Below are 15,857 nucleotides of genomic sequence, written 5' to 3'. Positions count from 1 at the left end.
CGCATTGCGCCGCATAAGCAGAAGTGCAGTTTTTTTGCCTCATCGCTGCGCAGCGAACATTTTTAACTAGCGATCAACTCGGAATGACCCCCTAAACCTTGGACAGGGAGCAACCGCAACATGGGGGGGAATAGTTGATAACCTGAGACAAAAGATCTTTCCTCCAAGAGATTAGTAATACAATCATCTGTGAGAACTTTCTCAAAAAATAGTAAAGACAGAATTTAATCCCCATCTTTAATTGACCATTGTCATACCCACAAATTCAACTATTTTGGTAACACATTCATATTGATAAAAAGCATTCCACGCAGAATGTGCAGCGACCAGTGCAACCCCATTGGCCAATCAAGTTTCATTCTTCCCGTCAATAGAAACAGTATAAAAATCTGGTTCACAGGCGAGGGCTCTCTCAGTGCTGTTTGTGTTAAAGCTGAAGGCAACGTTATGTCCTGGAAAGGCCGCGGTTGTCAAGATCTTTTACCTGTAACAGATGAAACAGGAAGTAGTCAGCACGAAACGGGTGTTTTACAATGCCCTTACTACAATAGTAACGCTACCATAGTAATACATGAAGTGCACTTCCAGAGGGTTAATAAAGAGATTATTAAATCTGATTAAATCAGTTATCAATATTTTGTCTATCAGCATCAGCTCCCCTCTCCGCCACATTTATTTTTAAAGGGCATTTGTGCCTAGCAGCCCTGGTGAATGCACAATGCCTCATATAAGTGGACAATCGTGACTTTATTATGTAATGTGCTTTAATGTGTGCATCGCCCCCTATATTGCACCATCATATCATTATTAGCAATTTTTTAGAGCTATTCCTAGCGATTTGTGGAGTCGCACAGCAAGGGATTAGTAACACATACTTTGTATATTCGGACCAGCCAATGCTCAGTGGTGTAGGCTTCTTCCAAGACATCCAGCTCAAAATCTTTATTTCCGATTTCAGCATTCCTGACCCGGTCATAGCCTGGAGGCCGCTCTGAAAGGCAAGTAGCCAAAAGTAGTCACAAGTAGCCGGGAGCACAAAGCAGACCCAACTAAAAAAAAAAAAACCCAGCTTTTTCCTGATGAGCAACCCAGATAAAACCCCTGCAACAGCTGTGATCGAGACTCCGTCACACAGAGGAAAACATTTTGTTATCCGGGTAAATATTCTTACCCCTCTATACATGGCCGTGCTAACAAACGTGCAGGACCCCATAGTGACTGCTGCCTGCCACGCACCATCCTAGGACATGCTAAGAACATACTCACTGGCTTCTGTGTATACTTGTCCAAATCGGTAGTAGCACATCTTGTACATAAGGCAGTTGAGAAGAACCGGGGACCCTTCTCTATCCACACGGAACTCTCCTGTTGGTGTGTAGTAATCGTGTTCCTTTATGTGTTTACCGGTGTCTGTACTGCCACCAATTCTCACCATCCACAAAAACTTGTTAATATCTGAAAAGCAGATAACACGGTGGTAAGAATCCTCTTTGTCTGAAGAAGAGCTTGGGCACATAGACTTTACAGATATCTGCATTTGTATACTCCATTCTGTGTACAACGTGAGGTGTGTGATAACAGACCGATGTTTTCTCATCTGAGACGCTTCATATAATCGCAGATGCTGAATAAAACAACTCTGCTCTGTAATACTGGACAATGGGGGTCATTCTGAGTTGTTCGCTCACTAGCAGTTTTTAGCAGCCGTGCAAACGCTATGCCGCCGCCCTCTGGGAGTGTATTTTAGCTTAGCAGAAGTGCGAACGAAAGGATCGCAGAGCTGCTACAAAATAATTTTGTGCAGTGTCTGAGTAGCTTCAGACCTACTCAGCGCTTGTGATCACTTCAGACTGTTCAGTTACGGATTTGACGTCACAAACACGCCCTGCGTTCACCCAGCCATGCCTGCGTTTTTCCTGCCACGCCTGCGTTTTTTCGAACACTCCCTGAAAACGGTCAGTTGACACCCAGAAACGCCCACTTCATGTCAATCACTCTGCGGCCAGCAGTGCGACTGAAAAGCTTCGCTAGACCCTGTGTGAAACTACATCGGCCGTTGTGAAAGTACGTTGCGCGTGCGCATTGTGCCGCATGTGCAGAAGTGCCATTTTTTGGCATCATCGCTGCGCAGCGAACATTTTCATCTAGCGATCAACTCGGAATGACCCCCATGTCTGTATGAACATATACACGCCGCTCAGTTTCCGGTCTGCTCATTGCTGGCTGTATCACAACAGTTTGGCATGAGAACGTTTTGCACAATTATACACACGTGTGCAGTATTTGGCTTTTCTGTTACTGCACTAGAGGACTGCGCTGTGCGCACAGATGGCTCTAACCACAGAAGCTGGCGCCACATTAACCTCCTCGTCTCTCCAGCAGTTTATTGTGCGTCCTTACCATCCGACGAGTATCCGGTGAGGCCTCCAAATATAACCAGGACGTAACTGACGTCCAGCTCCCTCATAATCTCATAGGCTTTCTCTTCTGTGGATGCCATGGCCTAGCGTCAATGGAGAGACTGGTTAGAGCTACAGAGACCGAAGACACGCAGATATTGTCTTTATACCGTTATATATGGGGAAATATAAAGCACAAGGTCAGGCCAGGAATGGGAAGGGGCAAGAAACACATACAGGGGTCAGGGGAAGGAACACACACAGGGGGAAGGGGCAAGGAACACATACAGGGGTCAGGGCAAGGAACACACACAGGGGTCAGGGGCAAGGAACACACACAGGGGTCAGGGGGAAGGGGCAAGGAACACATACAGGGGTCAGGGCAAGGAACACACACAGGGGTCAGGGGGAAGGGGCAAGGAACACATACAGGGGTCAGGGTAAGGGGGGCAAGGGGCACACATACAGGGGTCAGGGTAAGGGGGGCACGCACAGGGGTCAGGGGAAGGGGCACACACGGGGTCAGGGGAAGGGGCACACACAGGGGTCAGGGGAAGGGGCACACACAGGGGTCAAGGGAAGGGGCACACACAGGGGTCAGGGCAAGGAACACATACAGGGGTCAGGGCAAGGGGCAAGGAACACATACAGGGGTCAGGGCAAGGGGCAAGGAACACATACAGGGGTCAGGGCAAGGGGCAAGGAACACATACAGGGGTCAGGGGAAGGGGCAAGGAACACATACAGGGGTCAGGGGAAGGGGCAAGGAACACATACAGGGGTCAGGGCAAGGGGCAAGGAACACATACAGGGGTCAGGGGAAGGGGCAAGGAACACATACAGGGGTCAGGGGAAGGGGCAAGGAACACATACAGGGGTCAGGGGAAGGGGCAAGGAACACATACAGGGGTCAGGGGAAGGGGCAAGGAACACATACAGGGGTCAGGGGAAGGGGCAAGGAACACATACAGGGGTCAGGGGAAGGGGCAAAGAACACATACAGGGGTCAGGGGAAGGGGCAAGGAACACATACAGGGGTCAGGGGAAGGGGCAAGGAACACATACAGGGGTCAGGGGAAGAGGCAAGGAACACATACACCCCTTCCCCCACCAAAGCAATTAGTATCTAAAGTTCAGCATTCAAATGCCAGCTGTATAGCAAGGCTGATATTTTTTTTTTAAGGTTTCAAGACAACCCTTATAGTTATATAGTGAAGCGGACAAAAGGCAACTTTCCGAAATTCTAGTTGTGTTGACCGAGAGACAAATTCAAGCGGCAGAAACCTTCTATTGTAAGTGATGTTGCACAAGGGCCATTTAAAAAAAAAAAAAAAAAAAAATACTGAATATTTTAACAAAAACACTATGGCAATTTCTCTACAAATTCAGTAAGGTTTATAATAGGGGATTATATATAAATGGGTGCATCAGTGGTGTTCCGTTTTTTACGTTAGACCGCATGAACGACATGATACAGCCCAGCGATTAGTGACTGTTACATTGATTATTTCTCCTACCATACAAACACAACAGAGGGAACGTTACATTGGCCGAGTTTTCCAGTATACTTGGTCTAGTCAAAATACTGCGATTAACCAATTCCAACATATTGGTGTCATTTCAGCCATAGCCAATTTCAGGGGAGGTCCCACGTAATGTGTATTGGGGAGATTGGGAGTCCTCCTATAAAACTCAAATGCTATTCACTCATCATCAAAACAGCCAAGTGATGGGGTCTTACCTGGCCCACACGGGAAATGTGCGTATTGTTCCAGGTGTTATTATCCACCAGGATTGTTCGATTGGCCATTGCAGTAATCTGGTATCCATAATCCCACCATGACATGACTTTGGCGTCCTGTAGAAACCAATAAGACAGCATGTGTGTTATACGACATTAAATTAAATGCTTCTCTAAACGCCATAACAGTCACCTTTTATAGTAACGCACTGTACTGCCGCAGCGCTTACCTCGGGGGTGTTGTGTCGAAGCCAGTAGTAGGCCTCTCTGAAATCATCAAATATGATGCGGCTCCCATCTCCTCCCCGCGCAGACAGCACAATTGAGGGCGAAGAGTACGCCTCGCTGGTGACCCAGGTGGAATGGAATGTGTAAGTGACCAGGAAGAACGCCATTACCATGATCATTCCACTGGCAACCTGTCGGCCAAAGCACATTCACATTAATACGCCAATTCATGCCGGGAGCTTCACTTGTGTGTATCAAATTCTTCCAACGGACGTATGATAATGCCGACTGTAAGATACTGACCGTAAGCCAGTGTGTGTGACGGAGAAGTACGGGTCAGCAACTCCGCAGTTGGGCTGCTGCAGGCGGTAGCGCAGATAGAGACCTGGTTCTAGACTATTATCTAAAGCATCCGCCATGTCACATTTAAAGGGCCAGCTTGGCGTAACAGTGCTTCTCCCACCCACCGCCTGCAGACACTTACCTCATTTTTAATTGGGTATGTGGAATCCTGTTGTTTTTTAGTTTTCTTATCAGGACGGCTTATGTCAAGGTTCTTCATGTAAGTAGTTAATACCTGAGATACCCCAATACCGGACAGAATACACATGACGGGGGCCAAGACCAGCATCAGACGCACCTGTGTGAGGATAGATCAGGTTGTATGTTGCCGACTACACACAGCCAAGCAGATAAATTGCTCTATTTCCCCTTCAGCTGTAGTGGGCAGAGTTATTGCTCTATTTCCCCTTCAGCTGTAGTGGGCAGAGTTAACAAAACCAATAGGAAGCAGCAGGAAGTAAAAACAAAATCAGGCCCCGCTCCTCTTCTGTCCTTATAGAAATTAGGCCAAGTCCAGTAGATCCGCCTAGCAATACAATAGACTATCCTGTCACCCTTTCTATTGATGGATCCCATGCATCAATATTAGTGCAGTAACTCCCCGTCACACTGTAGCGGCATGTAATGGTGTAAATCTACACAAAGCCCCGGCCCATGCCCACAGTATTTACCATGACGGCGGAGAAGTACATGCTAGTGACTCCGTACATGATGATGAATATTCTGGCATCAGACAGGTTACTGAAGCAGTAATACAGACCCACTACGGGAGAAAGACAAGGAGGATTCAGCCGAGTACACAATAAGTGGTTAGAAAAGGCAATACCTGTTGAGTCTCCTATAGCCGGTATTCTAAATACTGAAATATTCCTAACACCAATGTTTTTCCAAACCAAGATGGCGGCCGGGTCCAGGAATTGCAGGTCTGTGGAGGAACACAGAGAGCTTGGCACAGCCTGTGGCAGAGCACGCAGGGGACGTATCAGGCAAGAAGCACTGGAGCCAGGAGCAGTAAGCCACCAGGGCTGAATACCACGATGGTGCCCGCAATAAGGATACAGAACTGCACACAAGCAAGCCAAGGACCTCCGGAGCGCGGAGAGGTAAAAGCAGACCAGATCACCGGTGCCAGGGTCCGGGCAGAAACTCACTAGCCTCTTACACCATCCCTGTCCAAATTATTACGAAATACGGAAAGATTCCAAATCCAAAATGCTTCTGGTGACAAGCACTTCGGATATGGGAGACTCAACATGTAATAAATTTCGGGATTACGATTGTAAATTAGGCATAGTAACGATAGGCCACGTATAAATCAACATTTCAATCAAATGACTATGAATACGCAAATATGAAGGCTATGAAAGGTATCCGTAACTAGGGGGCAGATGTATTAACCCTGGAGAAGCGATAAAGCAGTGATAAGTGGAAGGTGATAACACACCAGCCAATCAGCTCCTGTTATTTTCCAAACCTGAAATGATTGGCTGGTGTGTGATCACCTTCCACTTCTCCAGGGTTAATACATCTGCCCTTAGGTTGCAAATGAGCACAGTAAGAAGTTACAATACGAATAATAGAAGTGTAACCTGACCTGGAAACATGAAGACGAGGAGCTGAAGGTCAAAGTAGTAGGAGGACCAGGTAGTGGGCTGATGTTCAGAAACGGACGCAATGATGGGAATGTTGTTCTTGGCGTAAGACGGATCCAGGAGGGAATAGAAACGTCCGGTCCATGGAGAGATTTTACCTAGGGCGGAGCTCAAACAGTTATTTCCTATCCAAGATGGGTCATTCCCTAGGCTGAATATACCCCAACTAATGCCAGCCATCTGTCAAATTTGTACTCCACACTTGTACTCCACACACCCTTCCCACAACACAACACATTTCAACAATCCTTGCCCGCACCCATGGCAGCAGACAACCGCTAAGGGCGGTGGCACAGAGTTGGGTAACACACACGGTGTGCCGCACACAGCGTCCCCCCACCCCCACATGCTCGGTAGGTAGAGTTGGATAAGGCGCATGTAAAAGTGACAGAACACCAAGTCTCCTACCTGTCAGCATCAGCGCGGCCCCCACAGTCAGCAGGACAAACCCAACCAAGGAGATGATGCTTCTGAAGAGAATCTCAAATTGCTGGGGGTTCAGCTTGCTCCGCAGATAGTCCACGTACGCATGTATCTGGCACAGTCCAAACACTCCTAAGGCCGCCATGTGTTCAGAGGACAGAACCGGCTGGGAATAACACATGACCGTATATTATTCAGTGTTCATTACAGCAGCCACAGAGCAGGTAGGGGAGAGCGAATGTACAGAGGAGCCAGGCACCGCATCTCATACTACACAAGAGAAGGCCATAGAACGGACAGACTGTACAAGGAGGAGGCCATAGAACAGACAGACTGTACAAGGAGGAGGCCATAGAACGGACAGACTGTTCAATGAGGCGCCCATAGAACGGACAGACTGTTCAATGAGGAGGCCATAGAACGGACAGACTGTACAAGGAGGAACGCACATGTGGCCGGCTTCATAGTCACAACTTACCTGAAAACCAACAAAGGAGATCTGCATAGACAGGATGGTACCCAGACAGTAGACTGTGCAATAGGCCACGTAGATGCGGTGGGAGAAGCGGCCAGTCAGCATCAGGACGAGGACATGAAGAGGGATCAGATTGATCAGAAACACGTAACCTCCCCAGGAAGAGACCTACGCAAACAGAAATATATATATATAAAATGTGTGATTATTATGTTTCATGACGGTAGTCTACTAGAATACAGCGTAGGTGTGTGACGGAAGATGAAGCTAGAACTGCAAAGGGAGACCTCTTCATGCTCAAAACAAAAACACAAGACATCTAGAGATTGGATATAAATATACAGTACACTTTACCTTCTAGATTATAACGCAGGGATAGCACAGTGATACCAGTACTTTACACTTACCATGTAAAAATAGGCAAGGGCACACATAGCGGCCCAGTAGATGGAGCCAGTCTTTACTGCCTTGATCCACATGTAGTATGTAAGCAACATGCAGAAGATGGCAATACCTAAAAGGAAACAAAGACCAATGTATCAGAAAAGTGCAAAACACTGAGCCTGAAACCTCACACCGGGCTGCAGGCTGCCTCCGTTCTTCCCATTAGGAGAAGACATCTTACCTTCATTATCATACGATCCAGCCACAGATCGGGAGATATATCCCGGCACTACAGCAATCATCGCTGCTGCTAACAGACCGGCACCTGCATCCTACGGGAGGGACACAAAGCAACAATCCTCAGTTACAGACATCGTAGGGTTAGTCAGCCACCAGTTACAGACATCGTAGGGTTACTCAGCCACCAGTTACAGACGCCGTAGGGTTACTCAGCCACCAGTTACAAACGCCGTAGGGTTACTCAGCCACCAGTTACAGACGCCGTAGGGTTACTCAGCCACCAGTTACAGACGCCGTAGGGTTACTCAGCCACCAGTTACAGACGCCGTAGGGTTACTCAGCCACCAGTTACAGACGCCGTAGGGTTACTCAGCCACCAGTTACAGACGCCGTAGGGTTACTCAGCCACCAGTTACAGACGCCGTAGGGTTACTCAGCCACCAGTTACAGACCCCGTAGGGTTACTCAGCCACCAGTTACAGACGCCGTAGGGTTACTCAGCCACCAGTTACAGACGCCGTAGGGTTACTCAGCCACCAGTTACAGACGCCGTAGGGTTACTCAGCCACCAGTTACAGACGCCGTAGGGTTACTCAGCCACCAGTTACAGACGCCGTAGGGTTACTCAGCCACCAGTTACAGACGCCGTAGGGTTACTCAGCCACCAGTTACACACATCGTAGGGTTACTCAGCCACCAGTTACACACATCGTAGGGTTACTCAGCCACCAGTTACACACATCGTAGGGTTACTCAGCCACCAGTTACACACATCGTAGGGTTACTCAGCCACCAGTTACACACATCGTAGGGTTACTCAGCCACCAGTTACACACATCGTAGGGTTACTCAGCCACCAGTTACACACCTTAGGGTTACTCAGCCACCAGTTGCATACATCGTAGGGTTACTCAGCCACCAGTTACACACATCGTAGGGTTACTCAGCCACCAGTTACACACATCGTAGGGTTACTCAGCCACCAGTTACACACATCGTAGGGTTACTCAGCCACCAGTTACACACATCGCAGGGTTACTCAGCCACCAGTTACATACATCGTAGGGTTACTCAGCCACCAGTTACACACACCATAGGGTTACTCAGCCACCAGTTACACACACCATAGGGTTACTCAGCCACCAGTTACAGACATGGTAGGGTTACTCGGCCACCAGTTACACACATCGTAGGGTTACTCAGCCACCAGTTACAGACATCGTAGGGTTACTCAGCCACCAGTTACAGACATCGTAGGGTTACTCAGCCACCAGTTACAGACATCGTAGGGTTACTCAGCCACCAGTTACAGCGGCACCCAACTTGCAAACCAAAGCAATGTCAGTCATGTAACAGGGGTGTGTGTGTGTGTGTGTGTGTGTGTGTGTGTGTGTGTGTGTGTGTGTGTGTGTGTGTGTGTGTGTGTGTGTGTGTGTGTGTGTGTGTGTGTGTGTCCCTTCCTGTACAGTCAGTTCCGAAATGGAATGGAGCCAGGTTAAAATTATCCCAGATAGCAGTCTTTTTAGCTGCTGTGACATCAATAACCGTTTGGCACCTTGCTGGAGAAGCAACAAAGAATATGGAGGACATCTATAGCCTAGTGCAGTGGTTCCCAAACTGTGTGCCGTGGCACCCTGGGGTGCCGCGGGACACTTGCAGGGGTGCCTCGGGTTGGTGGTCCAGAACCAATTCAAATTATTTATTATCCATGTAATAGTAAAAACTAGTACTTGTGGCTGCCAGTCATAAAATATGTGTACAAACAGAAGCAAATCTTGTCCCTCACCACATAACTGAACCTAATTTACTTAATTTCATATTTTTTTATAAATTTCCCAATTAGAAACTTTTGGACTAGGGGTGCCGTGATAAAAATTCTGATGCTCTAGGGCGCCGTGATTCAAAAAAGTTTGGGAACCACTGGCCTAGTGTAATCAAGTTAGGTGTTCCCGGTATACCATCCAGCAGAGTGACACACAGCCGTTAATATTAATGTCATACACTGGCTTTATTTGCTCTTTAAAACAAAGATAGAAATTTGAAATCCATTTTTGCACCTTGACTACCCGTATCAGCCCGGCTACACAGATACAGACACACACAGAGGAGACCTACGCAGTGTAGCCTCACTTACCTTCAGCTCTTTGGTCAGGTGATAAGTGACGATAGTGGTGAAGGAGGAGAAGAGAGGCGCTAGGAACACGCATACATTCCTGATGTCGATGGTGATGTGGAAGAAGTGCATAGTGTGGTAAAACGCTGCTGATGTTATCATCAAACCTGTGGCGGAAGCATGAAGAGCGAGCAGAATTAGCAGACAGATTTCACACACTGCTTCATATTTGTGGGCATGACATAATGCGGTCGCAAGAGCAACAATAAGTTTCATTCTGGCAGCTGGGCTGTAGGGTCCTGGGCCTCCCGTATCTGCCCTGACCTGTGATGGTCACAGGTACTGCATGACCACGTCTGTCCTGTAGGAGGCACTGGTAAGATGGTCCCAATGAATAAGCTGCACCCACATTACAGTAACACAAATCTCTGTCTTCGTCTCATGAGCATAAGCCAAGCACCGCAGCTGCAGACGTGACTAGCTCTTATGGTTAAATATCCTCCTCCTCGCTGCTGTTGAACTTAATAATGATAAACACAAATGAAGAGAGTTTCTCTTAAGAAAAGGCCGCCTGATTACTGTAACAATGCTCTTCCAGCAAACCTACCTGGGTAGATGGTTCCCCCTATAATTCTCCCCAGGGGATACCATGCTCGGTCATCGAACCAATTCAGGAACTTATAGAACCCTTCCTCTGTCAGGAACCGGGTGGTCCGGTAGTTGAAATACCTGGAAGAGAAAACGTTGGAAACCAAACATCAAGCACTGGCAGATCGGCCGTAAGGAGAGCAGGACAGTGGCAGGGACAGTCCTACGCTTATACACAGTGCGTCAACGCGGTGTTCCCAAATGCACAGCCGCAGCCATAGGAGGCCATGGCCAGACAGAGAAACGGCACCTGCTATACGGCTGGTGCAAGAGTAGAGTGCGACAGATGGTGGCGTGTAAGGACGCACAAATCGGTATGGACACTAACAGTGGGCGTCTCAGTCCTTTCACATTCGGCCGCACGGATGTAGGCAAGGGACGGAGTTTGTACCGGCAGTTGCATAAAGTCACAGGCGGGCACAGACGTGTATGCGCTGCAGTGACTGCATGCAAACTCCATACAAACACAGGGCACCGACGTGTATGCGCTGCAGTGACTGAATGCAAAGTCCATACAAACACAGGGCACCGACGTGTATGCGCTGCAGTGACTGAATGCAAACTCCATGCAAACACAGGGCACCGCCGTGTATGCGCTGCAGTGACTGAATGCAAAGTCCATGCAAACACAGGGCACCGACGTGTATGCACTGCATGCAAAGTCCATACAAACACAGGACACCGACGCGTATGCGCTGCAGTGACTGAATGCAAAGTCCATACAAACACAAGGCACCGACATGTATGCGCTGCAGTGACTGAATGCAAACTCCATGCAAACACAGGGCACGGACGTGTATGCGCTGCAGTGACTGAACGCAAACTCCATACAAACACAGGACACCGATGTGTATGTGCTGCAGTGACTGCATGCAAACTCCATGCAAACACAGGGCACCGCCGTGTATGCGCTGCAGTGACTGAACGCAAACTCCATACAAACACAGGGCACCGACGTGCATGCGCTGCAGTGACTGAACGCAAACTCCATACAAACACAGGGCACCGACGTGCATGCGCTGCAGTGACTGAATGCAAAGTCCATACAAACACAGGGCACCGACGTGCATGCGCTGCAGTGACTGCATGCAAACTCCATACAAACACAGGGCACCGCCGTGTATGCGCTGCAGTGACTGAATGCAAAGTCCATGCAAACACAGGGCACCGACGTGTATGCGCTGCAGTGACTGCATGCAAACTCCATACAAACACAGGGCACCAATGTGTATGTGCTGCAGTGACTGAATGCAAAGTCCATACAAACACAGGGCACCGACGTGCATGCGCTGCAGTGACTGAATGCAAAGTCCATGCAAACACAGGGCACCGACGTGCATGCGCTGCAGTGACTGAATGCAAAGTCCATGCAAACACAGGGCACCGACGTGCATGCGCTGCAGTGACTGAATGCAAAGTCCATGCAAACACAGGGCACCGACGTGCATGCGCTGCAGTGACTGAATGCAAAGTCCATACAAACACAGGGCACCGACGTGTATGCGCTGCAGTGACTGCATGCAAACACAGGGCACCGACGTGTATGCGCTGCAGTGACTGAACGCAAACTCCATGCAAACACAGGGCACCGACGTGTATGCGCTGCAGTGACTGAACGCAAACTCCATGCAAACACAGGGCACCGACGTGCATGCACTGCAGTGACTGAATGCAAAGTCCATACAAACACAGGGCACCGACGTGCATGCGCTGCAGTGACTGCATGCAAACTCCATACAAACACAGGGCACCGACGTGCATGCGCTGCAGTGACTGAATGCAAAGTCCGTACAAACACAGGACACAGACGTGCATGCGCTGCAGTGACTGAATGCAAAGTCCATGCAAACACAGGGCACCGACGTGCATGCGCTGCAGTGACTGAATGCAAAGTCCATGCAAACACAGGGCACCGACGTGCATGCGCTGCAGTGACTGCATGCAAAGTCCATGCAAACACAGGGCACAGACGTGCATGCGCTGCAGTGACTGAATGCAAACTCCATACAAACACAGGGCACCGACGTGCATGCGCTGCAGTGACTGCATGCAAACTCCATACAAACACAGGGCACCGACGTGCATGCGCTGCAGTGACTGAATGCAAAGTCCATGCAAACACAGGGCACCGACGTGCATGCGCTGCAGTGACTGAATGCAAACTCCATGCAAACACAGGGCACCGACGTGTATGCGCTGCAGTGACTGCATGCAAAGTCCATACAAACACAGGACACCGACGCGTATGCGCTGCAGTGACTGAATGCAAAGTCCATACAAACACAAGGCACCGACATGTATGCGCTGCAGTGACTGAATGCAAACTCCATGCAAACACAGGGCACGGACGTGTATGCGCTGCAGTGACTGAACGCAAACTCCATACAAACACAGGGCACCGATGTGTATGTGCTGCAGTGACTGCATGCAAACTCCATACAAACACAGGGCACCGCCGTGTATGCGCTGCAGTGACTGAACGCAAACTCCATACAAACACAGGGCACCGATGTGTATGCGCTGCAGTGACTGAACGCAAAGTCCATGCAAACACAGGGCACAGATGTGTATGCGCTGCAGTGACTGAACGCAAAGTCCATGCAAACACAGGGCTCCGATGTGTATGCGCTGCAGTGACTGAACGCAAACTCCATGCAAACACAGGGCTCCGATGTGTATGCGCTGCACTGACTGAACGCAAAGTCCATGCAAACACAGGGCTCCGATGTGTATGCGCTGCAGTGACTGAACGCAAACTCCATACAAACACAGGGCACCGATGTGTATGCGCTGCAGTGACTGAACGCAAGGCAGGAGATAGCAGCTACTTGCAGACTGCCGTTCAATCCCGCGTCAATGTGACATCATGGAATGGGGACATACTTAATGTATTTACAGCTCCAGACCCCAGGTGACCAGGCTGAATAATCCCAGGAATTTAAACAGGCAGCATAACCACTACAGAGAGCATCGTATATACCATAATGCAGGCTGTAAGAACCAGGGGTGTGGAATGTAGACACGCGAGTCATCACTTTAATCTATCGCCATCACACACACACAAAACAGTACAAGAACCGGTCTGTCTGGTGCAGCTACTCCCCGGCCACCACCTCCATAAATAATCATGCATTTAGGTGATAAAACACAACTTACGGATCAAACTCGTGGATGACGCTCTCAAACCGCAGCACGGAGAACAACCTGGTGGAGAAAGCTGAAAGCACATAAAGGACATTAATGCGATACAGTCACACAGAGAGGGTGCACACCAGTATAGAGATATACAGGGGCTACACCAATACGAGAGAGAGATTATGGAGACGCAGGAGGAGGCGGACACTCACAGAGAATTGCGGCCATGGACAGGATGAGGAGTTTGAGGAGAGTGTCCTGTTTCTCGTAGGACAGCCGGAGGAATCCTAGTCTAGTCATCTTCACATGTAGGGATGGGACACACAACACTTATACACCTGCAAGACAGAAGAGGGTAAACTGTACACAAAGAATGCAAGACACACAGTGTATATTCCTATAGGTAACAGAGAGGCAGCATTCTGGGAGTCACGCGACTAATTACTTATAACGGGTTGGGTACGGGATCCCAGCGGTCAAGATACCGAAGCCGGAATCCCGAACCGTCAGAATGCCGGCAGGGGGTGAGCGGAACAAAGCCCCTGCGTTTGGACTTTGCCTGGGTATGACATACTGGTAGGTTAGTTCCTCTTCCACCTCCAGCTTCTCCTCCTTGTTGGAATCTCCTCTACCCCATTACTGCCCTGACCAAACGGCCACTCTTCATAACCGCACCCTCACCTCTATCTTTTACTTCCTGCCCTGGCAGTAACAAACATCCTAGGTCAACTCCCCTTCAGCCCGCCATTATCAACAGTGCTCTTAGGAGGGAATTCAATTGTTTTTGGGGTTTTTTTTAAAACACAATAATTAATATGCGCCTAGTGCTGCAATTCAATCGCTTTGGGTGTCCTTTAATTATCATGCCCAACTAGACAGGTTTGAGCCGTGTAAAGCGACTAACCCAATGGGTAGGACGGGAAAAGTGCCTCCAGGGGCTGCGAGCTGAAATGTGTGCAGTAGGGTGGCCAATCCCAGGCCATTTTTTCAATCCCGGTATTGGCTGCATTTCAATGTGTCCCATCCCCCCAGCCCAGATAACTCACAACAATCTGGACGGGAGGGTGGGACACTTCCTACGATATCCGGTGGCTGAGCAGGCAGTGTGGCGGTGAGGTTCGGCGGCTGGGCAGGTGGCTGCGCAGCATGACTTCTGACAGTGCGCCCAGCCGGAGCCGGGGGGAGGTGAGCACGGCGAGCTGAACAGCGTCTGAGCTCAACGCTACCAGGCATATAAAAAACGAAGTTGCTGACCAATCCCGAAATCCCCGGGATTGGAACTAGGACCATTTTAGGCCGGGATCCAACCGATCCCGTTATTGGCCGCCCCAGTGCGCAGCCGCAGCTATTCGCACACCAACGCAGCAACAATTGAATCGCTCAGTCGTGCGCCCTAAACTAATAGCCGCATTAAAAACGGGGTGCGGTAACACTGCCGGCAGTCGGGATCCTGACCACTGACAATGCAGACAGTCAGAATTCCGGGCTAACGGGTTATTCCGAGTCGTGCTGGTCCACGACACCCATAGAGTGGGAGTAGAGCCCGCAGCATGGTGAGCGCAGTAAACCCGCAAGGGATTTTTTTGCGCTCGCCCCCCTGCAGGCATTCTGGTGTCCAGGATCCCGGCGTCGGTATGCTGATCGCCGGGATCCCAGCCGTCGGCATACCATACCCAACACTTAAAAACAATCAACTTCTCCCCTTAGCCTGCTGAGCGCCTCAGGATGAAATATCACTCTTGGTGAATTCCTCCCCTTTCAACTACATCCAGTCCTGCTACAGTTCTGCACTTGGTTTATCTAATCAGTCCTACATCTCTCATCTCCTCCCAATCCTCACCATCATCAACGCTTCGCCTCCAAAAATAAATCTATCCCACATGACCTCTCCTCAATCTCCTCTCACTCACCCCCAATCAGTCCCTCTCCGAATCCTGCATCTTTCACTCTTAAGGCCCGTACACACTGGTCGATATATCGGCCGTTCTCTTGAACGGCCGATATATCGCGGGACCGTCGGCCAGTGTGTACGGCCGTTACGTCTGTGAACTCCGTCGTTCACAGACGTATCGCATCA

General features: G+C 49.5%; 1 protein-coding gene across 2 annotated transcripts in view; it reads right to left on the bottom strand.

The window, feature by feature from the left end:
* Positions 1–220: 220 nt before the first annotated feature.
* The window catches only part of STT3A (STT3 oligosaccharyltransferase complex catalytic subunit A), a 32,832-nt gene continuing 17,195 nt past the window's right edge, over positions 221–15,857 (bottom strand). For both annotated transcript variants that reach the window (XM_063943781.1, XM_063943780.1), the window contains exons 2-18: positions 13,993–14,118; positions 13,802–13,862; positions 10,605–10,726; positions 10,019–10,164; positions 7,886–7,976; positions 7,668–7,774; positions 7,264–7,428; positions 6,771–6,951; positions 6,305–6,460; positions 5,382–5,473; positions 4,853–5,008; positions 4,371–4,559; positions 4,141–4,257; positions 2,401–2,503; positions 1,267–1,455; positions 876–991; positions 221–484 (exon numbers count right to left, since the gene is read on the bottom strand). In XM_063943781.1, coding sequence (XP_063799851.1) covers positions 446–484; positions 876–991; positions 1,267–1,455; positions 2,401–2,503; positions 4,141–4,257; positions 4,371–4,559; positions 4,853–5,008; positions 5,382–5,473; positions 6,305–6,460; positions 6,771–6,951; positions 7,264–7,428; positions 7,668–7,774; positions 7,886–7,976; positions 10,019–10,164; positions 10,605–10,726; positions 13,802–13,862; positions 13,993–14,080 — 2,118 coding nt within the window. In that variant the 5' untranslated portion in view covers positions 14,081–14,118 and the 3' untranslated portion in view covers positions 221–445. The remainder of the gene's footprint in view (positions 485–875; positions 992–1,266; positions 1,456–2,400; positions 2,504–4,140; positions 4,258–4,370; positions 4,560–4,852; positions 5,009–5,381; positions 5,474–6,304; positions 6,461–6,770; positions 6,952–7,263; positions 7,429–7,667; positions 7,775–7,885; positions 7,977–10,018; positions 10,165–10,604; positions 10,727–13,801; positions 13,863–13,992; positions 14,119–15,857) is intronic.

This window comes from Pseudophryne corroboree, chromosome 10, assembly GCF_028390025.1.
Source record: "Pseudophryne corroboree isolate aPseCor3 chromosome 10, aPseCor3.hap2, whole genome shotgun sequence".
Classification (NCBI taxonomy): Eukaryota; Metazoa; Chordata; class Amphibia; order Anura; family Myobatrachidae; genus Pseudophryne; species Pseudophryne corroboree.
This window is presented reverse-complemented; position numbering and strand designations above follow the sequence as displayed.